This window comes from Sphaeramia orbicularis, chromosome 11 (genome assembly GCF_902148855.1).
Source record: "Sphaeramia orbicularis chromosome 11, fSphaOr1.1, whole genome shotgun sequence".
NCBI lineage: Eukaryota > Metazoa > Chordata > Actinopteri > Kurtiformes > Apogonidae > Sphaeramia > Sphaeramia orbicularis.
This window is the reverse complement of record NC_043967.1, coordinates 30,259,245-30,278,592: the sequence shown is the minus strand read 5'-3', so window position 1 is coordinate 30,278,592 and position 19,348 is coordinate 30,259,245. Positions and strand designations below refer to the sequence as shown.

The 19,348-nt window shown below is 35.0% G+C and overlaps 1 protein-coding gene across 2 annotated transcripts in view; it reads right to left on the bottom strand.

Moving 5' to 3' along the window:
* The window catches only part of khdrbs3 (KH domain containing, RNA binding, signal transduction associated 3), a 319,020-nt gene that overhangs the window by 88,756 nt on the left and 210,916 nt on the right, over positions 1 to 19,348 (bottom strand). For both annotated transcript variants that reach the window (XR_003936645.1, XM_030147660.1), the window contains exon 6: positions 9,634 to 9,814. Coding sequence is in view for 1 of the 2 variants with exons in the window: in XM_030147660.1 (XP_030003520.1) it covers positions 9,634 to 9,814 (181 nt within the window). In the remaining variant the exon portion in view is untranslated. The remainder of the gene's footprint in view (positions 1 to 9,633; positions 9,815 to 19,348) is intronic.

Below are 19,348 nucleotides of genomic sequence, written 5' to 3'. Positions count from 1 at the left end.
CAGGTCCCTGTAAGGCCCTGCAGGTAAACTAGAGTCCAAATCACTTTAATTCAGCCTCTTTGTGTTATAAACAAAGAATTAAATATATTAGAGGGAGCTCAGATTATTTCCTCTATGCTGTGTATGCACCAGTGGTGATTTCTCATAGACTGCAAGGGAAGCTTGGCTTCCCCTAAAATTACAAAAATTAAATGTTTAAATATGTACGGTTGTGTTGACATTTCAGTGACGACAAATGTGTTAGAACACGTTCATCTCACAGACAAGTTTGTTCAGAATCAGCTTTATCACAAATCAGCTGACTCGATGTTGTTCACTTCTCATACATTCCCGTTGCGCTGTTTTCTCATTCGATCTCTGCTCAGTGCATTTGCCCGTAGACGCTCAGCGTCCATGCACTTCAATGGGACTGAGTGGAACAGTTTTTTTCACTGCCTCAAAACTGGACGGTAATTGGATAAACGCCACGATGTTGTACCGCCCCCGGACGCTTGTCTGAAATGCACTATTTCTTCCATTTGGTCTGTATGATTAGGGCTGACCTTGATTTACAAAAATAAAATCAAATTAGAGCAGAAAAATAAATCAATATATAATATTTAATAGTTTGATATATAGGTGTGCATTTTACACACACTTGGTGACGGATGCTAGTATGTTTGAGCATTTGACCTAGCGCCAAAAATAATAATGCAAATTAAGCAATGTTGGAGTTAATCATTAACATATGCCAGGATGAAAAAATCAAATAATATGTGATCCACTTTTTATGTAGTATATTGAAAAAAATAATTTTTTGTGTTTTTTGCATCCAAAAAAATGGTTTGTTTCCATTTCAAACACAGCATTGAAAGGGTTAAAAATGTGACAGTTATTGAGTATTTGGTATTTTTATTTACAGCTCAAGTTGAAGAAATAGAAAAAAGTGTAAAAGAATTAAAAACAAACTGTATGAAATTTTTTTTGACATTATTCCACAAGTGTGCTAAAAAGGCACACTTGGTGCTTAGTAAGGGCCTTGCTGGACCGGATACTGGCGGGTTAAACAGAGTACAACCAACAAGTTCTTAAGACCTATCATAAAAATTAATACCTTTTAAAGACATTTTAAAGGTATTGAATGCAGATTTGTAAATTCAAGACTTTTTAAGACTCCACAGGAACCCTGAATGATCATCAAATATGTCAACGTAGACTCTCAGATTTAGATTGACGTCAGATCAAGAGTAAATTTTCAATGTTGATAGATATTGTCATGTCATTTGTGTGATATATTTCAGTGCATTAGTTAAAACTGTCAAAAGTACTGTAGATCTTGAGTTACAGTACTTATAAAAATTGTTTTCCCAATTTTTATTGCTTTCTTAAATGGAATCATCGTCAACATGATTTTGCTTTTTACAAAAAGGTTTACAAAAGCAAATGTCTAAAAGTAAGATCACTAATAAATAAATAATAAACAGTACATATACAGTAGTGTGCAAAAGTCTTAGGCCACCTTTGGCTTTGCTGTTTTTGCAGGGTTGAAAAGAGCGTCCGTATTTATTTCTCATTCACTTTTCTTCAGATACAACAAGAAAACACAGGACATTTGTGCACAGCCTTAAAAGACTCACAAAATAAATGAACTAAATTGTTTCTAAAGGACAAAGTTACTATTTAATGTGACCCCATGAAAAGAGGCAGCTGCAGTTATAAACATCTGACATGTGTTGAATAAAACATCAGAAAATGAATGCAATAAATCTCATATTGTCTGAACATAAGGGTTAAAGACGTGTTAAATGCAAAGGGAGGTCACACTAAATACTAACTTCACATATTGGATGTAAATACAGAGACTGAGAAATGCACATATGTGGTCATTAGAACTTCACTACACCAACAAACCTCATGTTAGTCTGGGACTTATGCACCATTTTGAATAATGTAAAATAAATGATTGCATAAATAATCACACCTTTCAAGACTGTACTTAGTAGATGCATTGAATCTGTGTGAATTGCTCTAAATTACACATTTGGAAGCTGCAATTTTACTCCATTCTTCTTTGCAAAATTACTGAAGTTATTCCGGGTGCACTTTACAAGTCAAGCCACAGATTCTGTATTGGATTGAACTAACCTGTAGTCAAAACAGATTTATGTGACACTATAGACTGTTACTATTTGACATGACTTTGTAGAAATTAGTTTGAACTTTGACATTTAATAGTACTCAGACACTCCAGATTGCAGTATCCTCACCAGGAAAAGTAGGTCTGATTCACTCCGATTGTATCATTTTGATAACAGTGTGATTATAGACATTCAAAATAAAACCTACTATTTTCCAAAGCCCTAACCATTGTACTTTTATTCCCCAATCCTAATGTCTGATCCACCATCCACTACATGTGTTTTGGGAGGCGGTAAAACAGATGTGGATCCCCTAGTGATGGGGGGAGGGGTTATGTTAATGTTTATTTAGGTTATTGTGTCTATTTTACAACGTTTATTGGCCTCTTTATATTTATTTTTATTCAGGTGACACCATTAGTCAAACCTGTAGGCCAGGGGTGTCAAACTCATTTTAGTTCAGGGGCCACATTTAGCTAAATTTCATCTGCAGTGGGCCGAACCAGTAAAATAATAACATAATAATATATAAATAATGTCAACTCCAAACTTTTCTCTATATTTTACAGTGAAAAAAGTAAAATTGAACAATGAAAATGTTTACATCTAAAAACTGTCCTTTCAAACAATGTGAATATTTTCAACAAACTGAAATAATAAGTGTAATTTTAACAATATTCTTCCTCAGTTTATCATTTCCACATGTTCATTATAATGTATAGATCGCAGTGGACCTACAAATACACAAAACATTTATTATTGGGCAGAATATTGTTAAAATTGCACTTATTTTTCTTAAGACATTTCAGGTTTTTCACATTTGTTCAGATTATTCACTTTTTTTTGTGAAATTATACTTTGTTTTAGTGTAAATACATGAAAATACTTACATTTGAAAAGAGAAAAATGTGGAGTTGTGAGTAATTATAAATTATTATAATAGAATTTTACTGGTCTGACCCACTGGAGATTGAATTGGTCTGCATGTGAAACCTGAACTAAAATGATGTTAATTTCTTAATATCTATTTTTGCATTTCATAAATTCATCCCAAGGGCCAGACTGGACCCTTTGGCGGGCCGGATTTGGCCCCCAGGCCGCATGTTTGACACCTGTGCTGCAGTACTATGCCTTATCTGTTTGTCGCTATCAAGTTGTTATTCATGCTGTGTTAAGGAAACCTTCGCTCTTTCAAAGTAAAAGCACTTCCTGTGTACCTTGAAACTCACAATATCAATATCCTTTCTTCAAAGTACAGGTGCAACAGTATTGCCCTTGACCAGTCTTACCCACCTCAAGGATCACATCAAGAGGTTTCTGAAAATCATCTTTACACCTCTGCTGGCATCCTGCGACACCCCGGAGGGTCGCGACCCCCACTTTGGGAACCCCTGGTATAGATGAGCGGAGCACTGATGTTGATGTACTGAAATACTAGAATCACAAATGCGTTATGACGTGACATCTGACAATTCCGTGTGGAACTCCAAAATGGAACACCCTCCCTGATACAGTTAGACTTGCCACATCAGTAGTCATTTTTTAAAACAGGTTAAAAACGTACCTTTTTTTGATTGCGTTCTGTTGAGTTGTGTGTGTACATGTGTACTTCTGTGGGTATGTGTGCATGTGCTACAACGTACCACTTTTGTATGTACTTATAATTTCCAATATTTAGTTTACTTAGTATGTTCATCAACGCGGTGTCCCTTTTACCCACTCCCCTCTGGGGGAGTGGGTACTGATTCAGATGTAGCCACCTGGGGTCCAATGACAACAGGATCTGAGATGACTCAAGTGTGTCCTGTCCTGACCTGTGACCCCGGACCTCCTCCCCCACCCTCACCCGTCTGATTGGACCTCCTCACCCTCACCTGTCTCATCTGACTAGCTGGACCCTCTCATGTGCCCCCATCCTGCTGCATCATCACAGACTGGAACTACATCCATAAATGGACGTCCATCAGTCCTGGTGCATCTACAGTCTGTCCGTCCATGGGAGTGGATCTCTCCGTCACTGTGGTTCTCCCCGAGGTTTCTCTTTTCCCACTGGGTTTTTGGAGTTTTTCCTTGCCAAGAAGGAGGGTCTAAGGACTGGGGATGACCAGGACATTAAACCATTCCTTTCTTCTACTGTTTATTTGACTGTTGCTTGTTTTCATACTCAACTTTTTTATTTATTTATTTTTTTTTAATGTTTTTATGTTATATACCTGTTGTGAAGCACATTGAGTCTGGCTTGTGCATGAAATGTGCTCTATAAATACAGTTGAATTGAACTGAATCCCATGTAGCCGATTTAGGTGTGTCTTTGGGTCGTCTTGCACTTATTCAACTTCATAGTTTTTTTTGTTTATCAGGAGATGAAACTGAATAACAGAAATAGTAGAGGGTTGGTTTACATTGAGGGAGAGGGAGCTGAGCTCTGGTGGGGTTTGTAGCTCCAGTGCACTCCGGCTCAATTTAACCTCTGATTGACATTATATGCATTTGTGGTTTGCAAAAACATTATAATAATTTTATTGTAACTGCATGGTTTTACATACTATAAGTACAGCCAGATGAGTGAGAGCTAATGTTTGAAGATTCAGTTTCTTTCTATTTAAAAAGTGTTAAAACTACCAGTTTGTACCTCATTTTTTTTTACCAGTGTTGAAAAGTCTTTGAAGTCTGTTGAGACAGAACTGAAAGCCTTGTCTGGCCTTAAGTCATAGGTGAAGAACCCTCCTACGTATGCCGGCTTGTTACCATCCTCCCTTCTGATTCACCTGATTTAATTTTAAGATCCCTTCCAGACATGTTATAAAACACATACAAATACTTCACTTTGAGTAATAAAATTAATTAAATAAATAAATAAATATTTTTTTTCACAACATGGTTCGATGACCTCATTCAGAAAAGTTTTATTATACCAGCCCCCTCTCCCTCGTCACCGTCGATGTAAATGTTTATCATTTCAAAGGCTCAAAAGTAGAAGATGCCTCTCAGACGTCAGTTCTGTACATTTACACATGTTGATCTGTGGTGTCACAAACCATGTTCCTACGTACGTGGCTTATACTTTAGATTAAAGTCTCAGAGGAATATTTCCCCCTTCGATAGATGAATGTGTAAACAGCCTCATATCATTCTGCACAGTGAAACTCAAACAGCACTGTCAGTGCCGGAGCTACAGGATCGACATTTTCCTAACATGCATTTTATAGAAGTTGAGGTGAAATCTGTCATATGTATGTTTATTTTTTGACTCATCCACTGACTCTTAAGTCCTGACATCACCTCTGAGCTCCTACCTGATGCATTAGCTTCTCTAAGTCAATACACTCCACGGTCTAAACTAAACCATGCTAGAATGATGAATACTTTATTGGATGTTTTGGACTTTTTGACTAATAACAGGAAGTTTCAGCAGGCCACTGGAAAGGGAAAATGAGCTGCAAGAGCACATGGGAAGAATATAAATGCATCAACTTAACTAAACCTCAAAGGCCTAAACTGTTGGTGAGAAAAAACATCTACCGATCTACGATGTTTAATAACTGTTGGACCACTAATATTATTGATGCATTAAAATACTTCATGTAAAATGCAGTTTCACAGCTTTTCATCATCACTAAATATGATCCATTTGGACATTTAGAGGCTTCGTAGTGAACATGGAAACACTGTCGTCTTGAAAAATGATGGTGTTATAGGCTCTTGTTTTTACATTCACTTAAAGATGTTTTTGTTAAAAAGCCAATTTTACTTCAATTTTCTCTGTTTTGACATCACTCAGAGCTTTTATAGCTCTGAGTGTCATCTACAGTACATGATCGGTAAATTGATATATAAGAAAATACCTGATTTCCACAGAAAAACGCAAAACATAGAGGATGATATGATAATAAATTATGATAAATCCCCTACGAATATGGCTGCAATACAGAAAAAAAAGCCATATGGAAGTTGCAGCCAAATAGTTCTAGGTCTGCAATGATATAAGTTTCATCAGACAAGGATCTGATCTTGAGTATTGCACTAGACGTTGCTAATGCTGTGGTAAAGCAATAATTATGATGATAATACTCTATTATTAGCACAGTGACAACAAAATGAATCTGTTTATTTTTCCCTATTTAAACAGAAAAGAATATGACTGAATTAACAATACGCTGACATCAGATCCATCTACAAATCAATAAACCCATAAATCCAGATATGCAGACAGAGCTAGTGTATTGTTACAATAGTGGTTGGTGTTGGATGGGGCTAAAAAATTACCTCTTGGAGTCATTTAGCGACTTTTTGTGGTAGCATGAATTGTAAGTAAAACTGACTTAGTACAAGTGACATAAAATAGGGACGAACCTTGGAAGAAGGAGGCTGGGGTAGATAAGTACTTACACTCAGGACACCAGATATTGTGTCCTAAAGGTACATTTTATGTTTATTTTTGTAACATTCACAGAGTAGGTTTCTTATTTTAGCCCTTACTTGGATATTTTCCTAATACTAACCATGCTGTTTCTGTGTCTAAACCTCTACTTCACTACATTTATTATTGTAACCATGACAAATATCAGCTCTAATCATTTACACTGTTTCCCTGACGTTTATCATGTTGGTTTGGTGCCTAAATATAAAAAGAAGCTGGGTCATTTGCTCACCAAAAAATGCAACTCTTATATAGTGTTTTTAGTACCTGTTTGTTCATATACGTCAGGAGTGCCCACACTTTTTAGGCTTGTGAGCTACTTTTAAAATGATGTACACCCACACTGCAAAAAATAAATATCTGACTTAGATAAACTGACTTGAATTTGGAATATTTATCTGTAAAGATCATTTTTGTTGGATTACTTTTTTATTGAGACTTAATCTTCTTAAGGTTATTTGAATTATTCCAAACCCCACTTAGATATTACAACTAATTTGAAGCAATATTTATAACAAACAAACTACATTTTTGGGTGAGAGTATGACAGATACAGTAACTGTTTATGCTCAACAAATTTTTGCTTGTTTTGCTGTTTTGCTTTGCTTATACATATCTATTGAGCCATTACAGTAAAGGTGCTTCTTAGAAACTGGGTTCATTTTGGTACTTTTCCAGCTTTTTAGACCCGATAATAAAAGAGAAATTTAGACATATTTCCCCCCAGGATGTACCTAATGATGACCTCAGATAAATGCAAAAAAAAATTATACTCTTGCTCTGAGTCATCCCAAAATTAATACATTTTTAATAAAATATTAGGGCAAAAAATAGGACCAAAATTGGGACAGGAAAAGCTACCTCAGTGTCAGTGCATTAGATCTGGAAAACATGGCTTGAAATGGTCTGATATACCACTATAAATAAAGACACTGTGTTAAATGTGTCGATCCTAGTGGTTTTTCTAATCCAGAAATGTGGGTTTTTCATGAATCGGCAGTCTCATTCCAGGTTTTGTGAGTAAGCCATCGTGTCCACCTGCGTTCCATACAGAACCTGTCCAGTTACATGCATATTAATCACAAAAGATTTTGCAACAGCGGTCATTTTTGTCAAACACTCTGCCTTGCATAATTAGCTCAATTCCCAAAATGTACCTGTGAGGGAATGAAGAGATATTTGAATAAAATAATAGTGTGTAATTTTTGTGTCCATTTTACCATGTCACATGCAGAATTTTGTATTAAATATAATAGAAAATAATATAAAAATGTGTTTTATCTGAAAAATACTTTCTTTTATCTCAGTAAATATTTATTTTCAAAATAGACCCAAAGTGCTTCCAGATTTGCTTCATAACATTAGTCTGCATCTGATTTGAATTTTTAGCCCATGTCCTGTTTATAGGGACCAGTTTCATAGAAGTATCCATGTGTTCTTATGGACGTTTAATAACTCAATATATATATATAGACGTGAAACAAGTATATTCTGCTCAAAATAAGAATTTGAGAATTCTATAATCCTTCGATAATGTCTTCTTAATTTTAAGAAATCTTGATAAGTGCAATCTCTTCCTGCATTGGCAGATAATTTAACTTGAAATAAGACTCCCAAGATTTTAACCCAATAATGAGTTCAATGTTCTTATTTTTGTATAGGCTTTTCTTGCTGTGCACTATATATTAATATAAACATCAGTGGATAGCTATAGGTAACACTATTGACTTTGATATGGGAGGTTGGGGTTTGAAACCTGGCAGGAGCAACAGCAACATTGTCATTTTGCCCATAGGCTAATTTCTACTTTATTACCTCCACCAAGTGTAACGGTGGAGGTTTTGTTTTCATCAGGGTTTGTCTGTTTGTCTGTTAACAAGATAACTCAAAAAGTTATGGACAGATTTTCAGGAATTGTTGATACTGGCACAAGGAACAAATGATAACATTTTGTTGGGGTGTGGGGGGTGTTAGCCTTGATCTGCCTTGGTGAAGGTCTGTGCTCTCCGAGTGCTTTTCTAGTTTTATTTAGCTTACCAAAGGCCGTAAGCTATTGTCATCATGGCGTCCAGCGTCATTGTCTGTCATCCGTTACAAAAATTTCAATCGTCTTCTTCTCCGAAACTACAATTCCAACTGACTTCAAACTTGGTATACAGCTTGTTTATAATGATGTCAACAAAAGTTAGTGAAATTATTTGGATCCAGATCTGATTCTGGATTTGGTGTGACTTTGAAAAATGTCCCCATTATAAGAGATAGGAAGTGGATCGATGCAATAACTCAGTAAATATAAATGATATCCAGTGTAAATTTCTACAGTCCAGCCCTGATGGGGAGATGACCAAAACATAATGTCCACATGCTGATCAGGATCTTCTTCTGGATCCGGAACTTACGGAAAATTTAACATGGGCTCTTATGGGGAAAAAATTTCAATCGTCTTCTTCTCTGAAACTCCAGTTCTGATTGACTTCAAACTTGGTATACAGCTTCTGTATGATGTCAACACAAGGTAATGAGATTATTTCGGTCTGGATCTGATTCTGGATTTGGTGCAAGTTTGACAAATTTTCCCATTATAACAGATAGGAAGTGGATTGATACAATAAATCAGTAAGTATCCATGATATCAAGTTGGAATTAGAATTTTTTACAGATCTGATTGGAATATGACCAAAACATGGGCTATTTCTGTAATATAATAAATACACAGAACTGGGTGATAATAAATGGGATCTGGATACATTTCCCAAAGCTTTTAATTTGATTTAAGCCACAGGGCCATTGGTCGTATTTTTTTTTATATGCCATGTGATCTATCTACACTACCTTCACGAATGACGTATTCAACACCCCTGATACCCGTTGTTTTGGGAGTCTCTTTCAACCTGTTCTCTATTCAGGTATAATGTGCAATGCCAGGCCATAATATCTTGGGTCTTTAAAACAATCTCCCATGACCAGGTACAACGTCCTTCAAATGTCCGTCCAGCGCAAACAAGTCAGAGCAAAGCACCAAATCAGACTGTTGTTTAACAAAGAGCTCATATAATTAATGGAACTGCTTCTGAAGGAGGTTTTAAATACACTCACATATTCTCCATATGTGTCCTGCACTATAGGAGGAGCTGGCCGGTATCCAGCGGTTGGGGGGGCACCTCTGGCTCTCTGCACCCCCCTCCCTCTGGAAGATGGAGCACGGATGGGCGGGGCTCCTCTGGGTGCTGCTCCTCGGGGCACGGCGGCATGGAGGGGGGGGACGCCTCCTCGAGTCCTGACACAAACACAAGCAAATATTTTTAGATGAAAGAGTTTTTTGTTTTTTTTTTTAAACCAGTCTGTATGTTTTCCCGTGGCGTATGATTGGAAAAGATAGTGCGAATCACCCGAAGGTGAAATGGTGCGCGTCGCCGGGATGAGTTTAGATGGATCAGGTGGCACATATCCTTTTTCTACATATGATCTTAAAGCAATAAAAGATACTATTACAGAGATAAGGAGTGATATGACCAATACAAAGCGTCCACTGCATCCCAGTTCTCTATGATGTAATTTGTAATATTTGGAGTGAACCTGCCTCCACTACTTCCACTCCGATGGCCACAACGGCTCAGTACAACAACAGCAGCCATGAATTTGATGCATTCAGCAGCAGGTTAGATTGTGTAGGTGGAAAGAGAGGAACAGCGAGGGTGGAGGGCAAGTTCCCTCCAGTCGAGAAAAAGTGAGTCACGTCCATTACTCAAAACCCAGCATGTCTTGTGGCTGAATTGCTTTCCTGTCTATTAAAGAAAATGTAGATGCAAAAAAAAATGGTGTTTGTGCTTGTTCCAAGATGGATGTGTCAGTGCTTTTCTAGAGTTTTTAAATGTTTAGTGTATAAAACATACCCTGTATAGCACACAAATGGAAGACGTAAATCAGCTAAAATTTGCTTAGAGGTCTTATTTATGTCTTTGTGCATAAGAAATCAATAGAAGTGAATCCCTAAAGGAACTTTGTGTTGGTAAATGCAAGTTATGCAAATTTACAGGATTTCAGTTCTGTTCAACATGTTGATGGTCATATGAACTATGTTTTCAGCTCAAAAATGTCCAATTTCATCACAATTAATGCTATATTTTCATGTCACAAATGGCCAAGTTATATTTGAACTGAATTTACCTGAAAAAACAAATATTCTATTCTTTTAGATTCCCCAATTTTTCTTACAAGATTCTATCCTACATATCACATGTTTTATTTTTACAGGTTGCAATATGGAGTATGGTGCTGATCCATCCTGCTTATGTTACACCAATACATACATGAAGAATGTCACACGTCACTTTTTAAATCAACAGTTTTCTAATAATAAGCATTTTTATAAAGAAATTACAGTTCTATATTGTTATTTACTCTTTAGTATGATGATAAACTATACAATAAATAATTCTGATCCTAGTTTTTGCACAGGGGTCATTTGTGGAAACGGTGACATGGCTGCCGAGCATCAGTATGATGGGATCTGTAACAACCATGTCACATCCGTCCACTGCCACATTTTGTGTTTTTGTGTCAGCTGTTATTGTTTTAGATCCACGATACTAACATTTATGAATAAGAGGAGAATTAGCAATAGTAAGTATATAAGTTTATTACTAATAAAGTACTGGTACTGACCAGAGCATCATGGGTAATGTCACGTCTGTCCACCAGCAAAAGTTTTCACATACACGTGCTATTCAAAAATCCAATATTTCTGAAAATATAGCTTCCACTGTCAAATAATATCAGTAGTCTGTGCACAAATGTATTAGCATTATTTCAACACAGTTCTATGCATTTCTTATAACTTTTTTTTTTTGGACAAAAATACCCACTCATTTGACCCCCTAAGTAAATTTTAGCCAAAATGTAATTGTATTGTTTTTCCAGTTCAGAACTGTGCATCATTAATTTATACATGTATTGTTTGGTTATATCTTTAACCCATAAAGACCCAGTGCTACTTATGTCGCCGTTCCAAAATAGTTTTTTTTTTTTCTTCATATTTAACTTTTCTTAAATGATTCATCACCATTTAAAATAATATTATCCTCTGTATTTTGTGTTTTTACAGTAAAAATCAGGTATTTTCCTATACTTAATTCACTGGTCATGTGTATGTTCATAAAAGCTCAAGTTATAATTGAGGGTTATTATATCAGAAACCGAGAAAACTGAAGAAAAAGTGATTTTTTCCAGCAAAATATATCATTAACTGAATATAAATCAAGTGTCTCCATCCACTGTTATTTGTCAAACTTTATGGGTTTTACTGGTGAATCAATGTTTTGGGTTTTTTTTTTTTTTTTTGGCTCTATAACCTTTCTTAAGTGATTTATCACCATTTATCATATATTATCCTCTCCATTTTGCATTTTTTCAGTGAAAATCTGATATTTTCCTACATTTATTTGACTGATTATGTACTTTAATTATCATGCTTATCCTTTGTATTTTGTGTTTTTACAGTAAAAATCTGGTATTTTCCTGTATTTAATTCACTGGTCATGTACCCAGGAAAAATTGCTGAGCATTTTTTCCTGAGTAAAAAGTATTTTCCTCAGAAAGAGTACATTTAGCTTTATACTGAGTTTGGAGAGCTCTACCCAAAACGTTATTTTAACTCCTTTTAGAGAGGGACCAAATGTTATCTGACTCAAATTTTCTTCAACATGAAGAAATTTTAGTCAAATTTCCAGTGCAGATGTTCATAAAAGCTCAGATTATAATTGAGTGCTGAAATGTATCAGAAATGAACAAATATCAGAAACTGAGAAAACTGAAGAAAAGTGACTTTTTCAGCAAAATATATCATTAACTGAACATAAACCAAGTGTCTCCATCCACTATCCATCTACATTGTATTGTTTTACTGATTATGACCCAGTACTACTTTTGTATCAGTTCCCAAATTAATTTTTCTCTAGATTTAACCTTTCTTAAGTGATTTATCACCATTCATTGCAGTACTCTCCTCTGTATTTTGTATTTTGTCAGTGAAAATCATGTATTTTTCTGTATTTAATTCACTGATCATGTAGATATTCATAAAAGCTCAGATTAAAATTGAGGGTTATTGTATCAGAAACAGAGAAAACTGAAGAAAAAGTGACTTTTTCAATGAAGATATCAATAACTGAATGCAAACCAAGTGTGTCCATTCACTGTCATTGATCCAACTCCATGGATTTTACTGGTGAATCTATGTTGTAGAGGATGACGGTGTTTCCACGGTAACTACAGAGCCCCTGAACGTCCAAATGGATCATATCTGATGACCATGAAACGATGACAAACTGTATTTTACACCAATTATTTACATGGATTGACAGGATTAGTGGATCAGCAGGTATTAAACAGTTTAGATCTGCAGATGTTTTTGGTCGATGGTGGCTGTTTGGGTCTTCATGGGTTAATTTCTTGGTAAACAAGTGTGTGTTGCAGGAAGCTTCAGCACAAAATAGCAACCGTTAGATAGTGATCTTTGTGGCCGTGTAACACAGAACTGAGTCGAACCTGCACTGTAATCAAGGTGGACGCAAAGTCAAGTTCTTCTGTTGGAAATCAAAAGGCGGCTGACCTTGTGGTTTGGTAAAATGTTGTGTGAGCTTTTTGCACTGACTGAGCTTCCTTTAAAAAGCTGTTAACTTATCTGAAACACCAACAGAAAAACACTAAGGTTGCTTAACAGGGCATTTTTATTTCAACACTCGAGTTCAGCTTGTTAGTGAAAAAGAGTTTTCTAATTTTCTGGCCAACTGGGACAGTGGAAGATGCTGGGTTTACAGAAGCTATTTGAGGCTTTAAGTTGTACAAATGTTCCCTGATAACTCCCCATTGCTTCTTTTGGGTTCTAGTACAAATGAAAGTAAAGAGAATTAGCCCTTCACTAGGAATAAACACTGACCGATGCTACATTAACAACATAGGCCAGGGGTGTGAAACATGGAGCCCAGGGGCCAAATGCGGCCCCCCAAAGGGTCCAGTTCGGCCCCTGGGATGTTTTTGCCAAGTGCAAAAATTCCACAGTCTTGAATTGAATTAAGCAAAAAGAAAAAAAAAAAAAAAATAGCTTCAATTAACAAAAAAATCTTGAATCAAGCAAAAAAAAAAACCAAAAAAAACCCTTCAATTAAGTAAAAAAATCTTCAATTAAGTAAAAAAAAAACCTTGAATTAAGCAATAAAAAAAAAAAAAAAACTTCAATTAAGTAAAAAAAACAAATCTTGAATTAAGTCCAAAAAAAATCTTCAATTAAGTTAAAAAAAAAAATCTTGAATTAAGCCAAAAAAAAAAAAAAAAAAAAAAAAAAAAATTCAATTACGTAAAAAAAATCTTGAATTAAGCCAAAAAAAATCTAGAATTAACAACTTTTTTTTTTTTTGTTTTAGTGCAAAAAATAACGTTAAATTATGAAAATATTTACAACCTATCCTGTAACGCTAAAATGTGAATAACCTGAACAAATATGAACAACCTGAAATGTCTAAAGAAAATCTGGCACAATTTTAACAATTTTTCTGCCTGTTCCTCAGTGTTTAGTGTCTTTGTAGATCTGATTCATAATGCACATGCAGAAATGAGAAGTGGAGGAATAATATTGTTAAAATTGAACTAAATTTTCTTTCGTTTTTTAAATTCAAATTTCAGTTTTTCAGGGCGTTTCTTTTGGATAGTTTATAAAAGTAAGCATTTTCATAATTTAATGGCTTTTTTATACTAAAACAAAGACAAAAACTTGGAGTTTTCATTATTTATAGGTTATTATGTTATTATTTTTCTGGTCCGGCCCACTTCAGATCAAATTTAGCTGAATATGGCCCCTGAACTAAAATGAGTTTGACACCCCTGATGTAGGCTGTCTGTAGAGGCTTTAGATCAGTGTATTTCAACCTTGAGGTCGGTACCCCACAAGGGGTCACCTGGAATTCAAATGGGGTCACCTGAAATTTCTAGTAATTGATAAAAAGAAAAATAGAAACTCACTAATAAAAAATATATGGTAAGTTGAGAGAGACAATCATAATACATAACAGACATGACAAATTGTGAGTCTGAAACTGAAGCACTGTGGTTCTGTTTATCTGTCAAATGTTCATTGTGGTCAGTTTCAGATGCTGCAGCTCTTTCATAATTCATAGTTTGAGTTCTTGTTTGTTCAGTATTAATTGTCAGCCTTGTAAATACAAGCTGGACTGACTGTACATATCCTGACAAAGGAAAATAAAATTCTCACTTTGTGCAGTAATCTACACCTGGCTTTTCTGCCTCTATCTACAATAATATACATTATATAGACTAAATGTTGACTAAAATTAACATTTATTTGGAACATAATATAGCAAACTATTAAATGATGAAAAAGAAATTTGTTTTAGCAAAAAAAATAAAAAAATAAAAAAAGGCTCAGTTTTTAATGTCTGGGGTCGGCAGAAATTTGTGATGTTAAAATAAAATGGGGTCACAAGCCAAAAAAGGTTGGGAACCACTGCTTTAAAACAAGTCAAAATGTTAAATTAGCATTAACCCTTTATTTCTGCTGTGAATTTGTATCTGTTTCAGTGTCATAAAAGCTGCTGTGAGTATGTGTTTGTATTCCTTTTCTTCAGTGGGTTTGCTTTACTGTGTGTTTTAGGGTCAAAACAGGTGGAATAACAGAAAAAGATAGAGAGGAACTGAAGTTTGACAGGCTTTTACAAAATAAGGCTCTCAGAATTTACATCAGTAAGAGATTTAGGATGTTGAACGTGAACTGGAACACACTGAACAACAAGTATTTGAATTTTGGCCCAGTAGTTTTTGTTTTGGGACTCTGTTTTTCTAAATGAGTTCAGCTGCTTTTTGGCACCTGGTTGAACTCCAAAAAGCAGTTACACGTTCAAAACTCGGCAAAAACACAATAAAAAATAAAGGGAAATCACCACAACACTGCAAACAACAGTAAAAATAAAAAAAGAACAAAAAAACAAGGCGTAAAAAAACAAAAAAAAAAAAGAGAACCAGTTACACGTTCAAAACTCAGCAAAAACACAATAAAAAAGGGAATACCAACACCACAATACTGCAAACAACAGTAAAAAAAAAAAAAAAAAAAAAAAAATCCCAAACCATCTATTTTTATAATGAGTCAGTCTCACTCACTGCTCTGTGTTTTGCCCCCCATTCCACAGATGGCAGGGGGTGTACTGAGCATGCTCAGATGTCTATGAAAAGAACAAGGTCTATTCTATCAGCATGTTTGGAATTTTTTCTTATTGCTTAAACAGTTGAATATTTCATTCATCCATTTTCTGAACCTGCTTTATCCTCACTAGGGTCACGGGGGTCACTGGAGCCTAGGTTGAATATTTTTGAATATTTAAAATAAATCATACATTAAGAACGCTCACTACAGACATGTCAGGAGTTAAAGGGTTATTATGACCCTAAAAGTCTGAAGGTAGAGTTAAAATTTAACCCTTCAACTCCTGAACCAACGGGAGCAATCAAAAACATCTACTGATCTAAAATGTTCAAAACTTTGTAACCACTAATCCTATCAATACATGTAAAAAATTCAAGTAAAATACAGTTTCTCAGGTTTTCATCATCATCAGATATGATCCATGTGGACGTTCTGAGGCTTTGTAGTGAACGTAGAAACTCTGTCATCTTCTGCAACATTGATTCACCAGTAAAATACACAGTTTGGTTCATGATGGTTGTAAATACTTATTTTTAAAGTTCAGTTGATGCTATATTTTGCTGAAAAAGTCACTTCTTCTTCAGTTTTCTCTGATTTGATATAATAACTTTTGAATTTATTCAGAGCTTTGATGAACATCTACATGATCAGTGAATGAAATATAGGAAAATACCTGATTTTCACCGGAAAAAAGGTAAAACTGCTTAGGAAAGGTTAAATGTAGGAGAAAAAAAATGCTTTGGAGGTCACCTTAAGAATAGTTGTACCCTTTAATGGTTAGAGTAGGTGTCATAATTTCCATTTTTATGATGCAAAAAAAAGGGATACTTTACAAGGACAGTGATCTGATGGGGTTTAAAAGTGTGGACGATGTTAGTGGGAACTTTGGAGGTTCCTCATTAACCATGTACACATATATAAATGGATTAAGAAATCATGTTGTGTATGCATCCGTTTGAGAATGAAGGACAAAATGTTCATTGAAATATAAATTATGTTTCAAAGAGAGTTATTAATGGAAAATTTCTGGGAGAATAGTTCTGAAATACACGTAAACAGATAAGACTGGAATACATTCATAATCTAATATTTAATTCATCCAAACTCTCTTGTTTGTTCTACGTTAACTAGCGTTGCACACAGTTGTGAACAAGTATAATATTATGTCTGTGTGTTGAAATTGATGTTTCTGGTGTTTCTCCAACAGTGTATACGATATTAAAACCTAACAGTCTACACAACTTCTTTAGTTAAAAATAAAATATAACATACAAGCAGCCATTTTCATTTTTGTTTTTAAAGGTGCTATATAAATAAAGCTATTATTATTATTATTATTATTATTATTATTATTAATTTATTTATTTATTTGTATTGAGGTGGTGATTTTCTTGCTAGATTTGCTGACATTTACACCCTTTCAGTGAACCCCCCCTCTCTTTTTTTTCTCTCTCTAGTAACTTAATTCGGCAGATTTCAACACTGGTCAGTGAATGCTGTAATATGAATTTTCAACCAATCAGCAACTTTGAAACAGTTTGGTTTTTCTGTGCTATGTTCAATATGTGACAATAAGTGACTTGCCATTTTATTTATTTTTTATTTTTTATTTTATTTCGAACATGCAAAGAAAATAAGACAAAACAAAGCAAATTAAGACATAAAAAAATAACATTTAAATGGACGGAATCTATCTTCAAGCACATACAAGTCTGAATTTTGCATGGTCGAAAAGGAGTAGGAAGAAGTATAAACTTAAATTATTTACTAGTTACCCCGCCCCCTGAAGGAGGGGCAAGGGGTATTGTTTTTGATTTATTTGTTTGTTTGTTTGTTTGTTTGTTTGTTAACACTCTAGCAGCAAAAGTATTAGCTGAATTCATACCAAAATAGGCTTATAGACTGCCACTGACCCAGAATAGATGTAATTGCATTTTGGGAACAGGAGGTCAAAAAGTTAACTCAGGTATTTGTTAAAAAAAATCTATTGACAGTGTTTACACAAATAACTATTTACATTTATCTTGCAGAATTATTATTTACACATATACACATTTAATTATTTCCATTTGTTTTATATAAGCAGCTAAAATAATGTGTTGAATGTGCCTTTTTCTAAATCATTTACATTTACCGGTCTAGGTAGTGTTAGTTCCTGATTGGCTGGTTCAATCATGTGAGTTGTTGTTTCAGGAAGTGTTGTGGCTGTCACGGCACATGAAAAGTAAAGCGCTGTTGTATGAAGAAATCCGTCTCCATCCTGCAGTCTCATTTTATCAAGAATGAACTATTAACCACCAACGAAACCCTCACGTTACACTAGCTAACACCAGTTACTGCCTTATGAATGTAACTCTCAAATACATAACATAATCTTTTCTTTCTACTTCTCTTTGATATTTATATCACTATTTTGCACAGATGACACGCTCGGGGCAAAAGCTTGATATACGTAGCAGCGACAACTGATGGGGAGCAGAAGGTTTACAAAGAGGTGTTATCAATCAAAATTAGGAATATGCAAGTGCGAATGTGTAGAAATCTGCATGGGACTTCCTGTACAGTCTCCTGTGGGACTCCTATTAGACACGCTAAATGCTAATTACACTGCAATTTTAAACACTGCCAATTATATTCTAACTTAGAGCAATACAAACAGCCTATCTCTGTGACCTTGTTTATCTGTGAATCTGATGAAAGAAGTGGGTTTTCTTTAATAAACTGAGAACAAACAGCTCAGCCCCGTGCAGTCTTTCTCCTTTAAAGCACTGTGCTGATGCATGGAGCATTAGAAGTCGTCTAATGGCCGTGAGTTTGAGATTTGTAGTCTTGTAAGGTCTCAGAGGAGGTGAAATTAGCATGGCTTCAGAGAGGCAAGTGTGGACTGATGCTCATTTGCATATAAAGGCCTTTATGCAAATGTGGCTTTACTTTGCTAATGTTTATGAACATACATTGCATCATTGTTCCACACACTGTTTATTATCACCCCTGCTTTCCTGTTGAAGTTGCCTGATTTCCAGCTCATGTTAACACTGAAACACAATGACACATTAGCAGCACTTGTGTTAAAAACTTACACATTATCAGCTCAAATCACAAAGTGTGGCAGTGGAAATACATCTGAGGCAGATGATCCACATTCAGCCTATAAAACAACTTCCTCTGTTTAGTCGGGAGAGATTGTTTTACTCATATCAGAAATATGGATTAGATTTTTTAGATTATTTACACCCTACAGAGACCAATTTTGTGGGTTGCAAGAAAAAATGCTGCTATTAAGTTATTTAATTTGTTATTTTAGAAGAATAACTCAGATAAATGAATATAGTAGACCTGCAAACTCAGAGGGGCTGAAGAAGTGGCAAACTAAACCAGGGGTGTCAAACTCATTTTAGTTCATGGGCCACATTCAGCTAAATTTGATTTGAAGTGGGCCGAACCAGTAAAATTAGAATATAATGATATATAAATAATGTCAACATCAAACTTTTCTCTATGTTTTATGGTGAAAAAAAAGTAAAATTACATTATGAAAATGTCTGCATCCACAAACTGTCCTTTCAAACAATGTGAATAATGTGAACAAACTGAAAA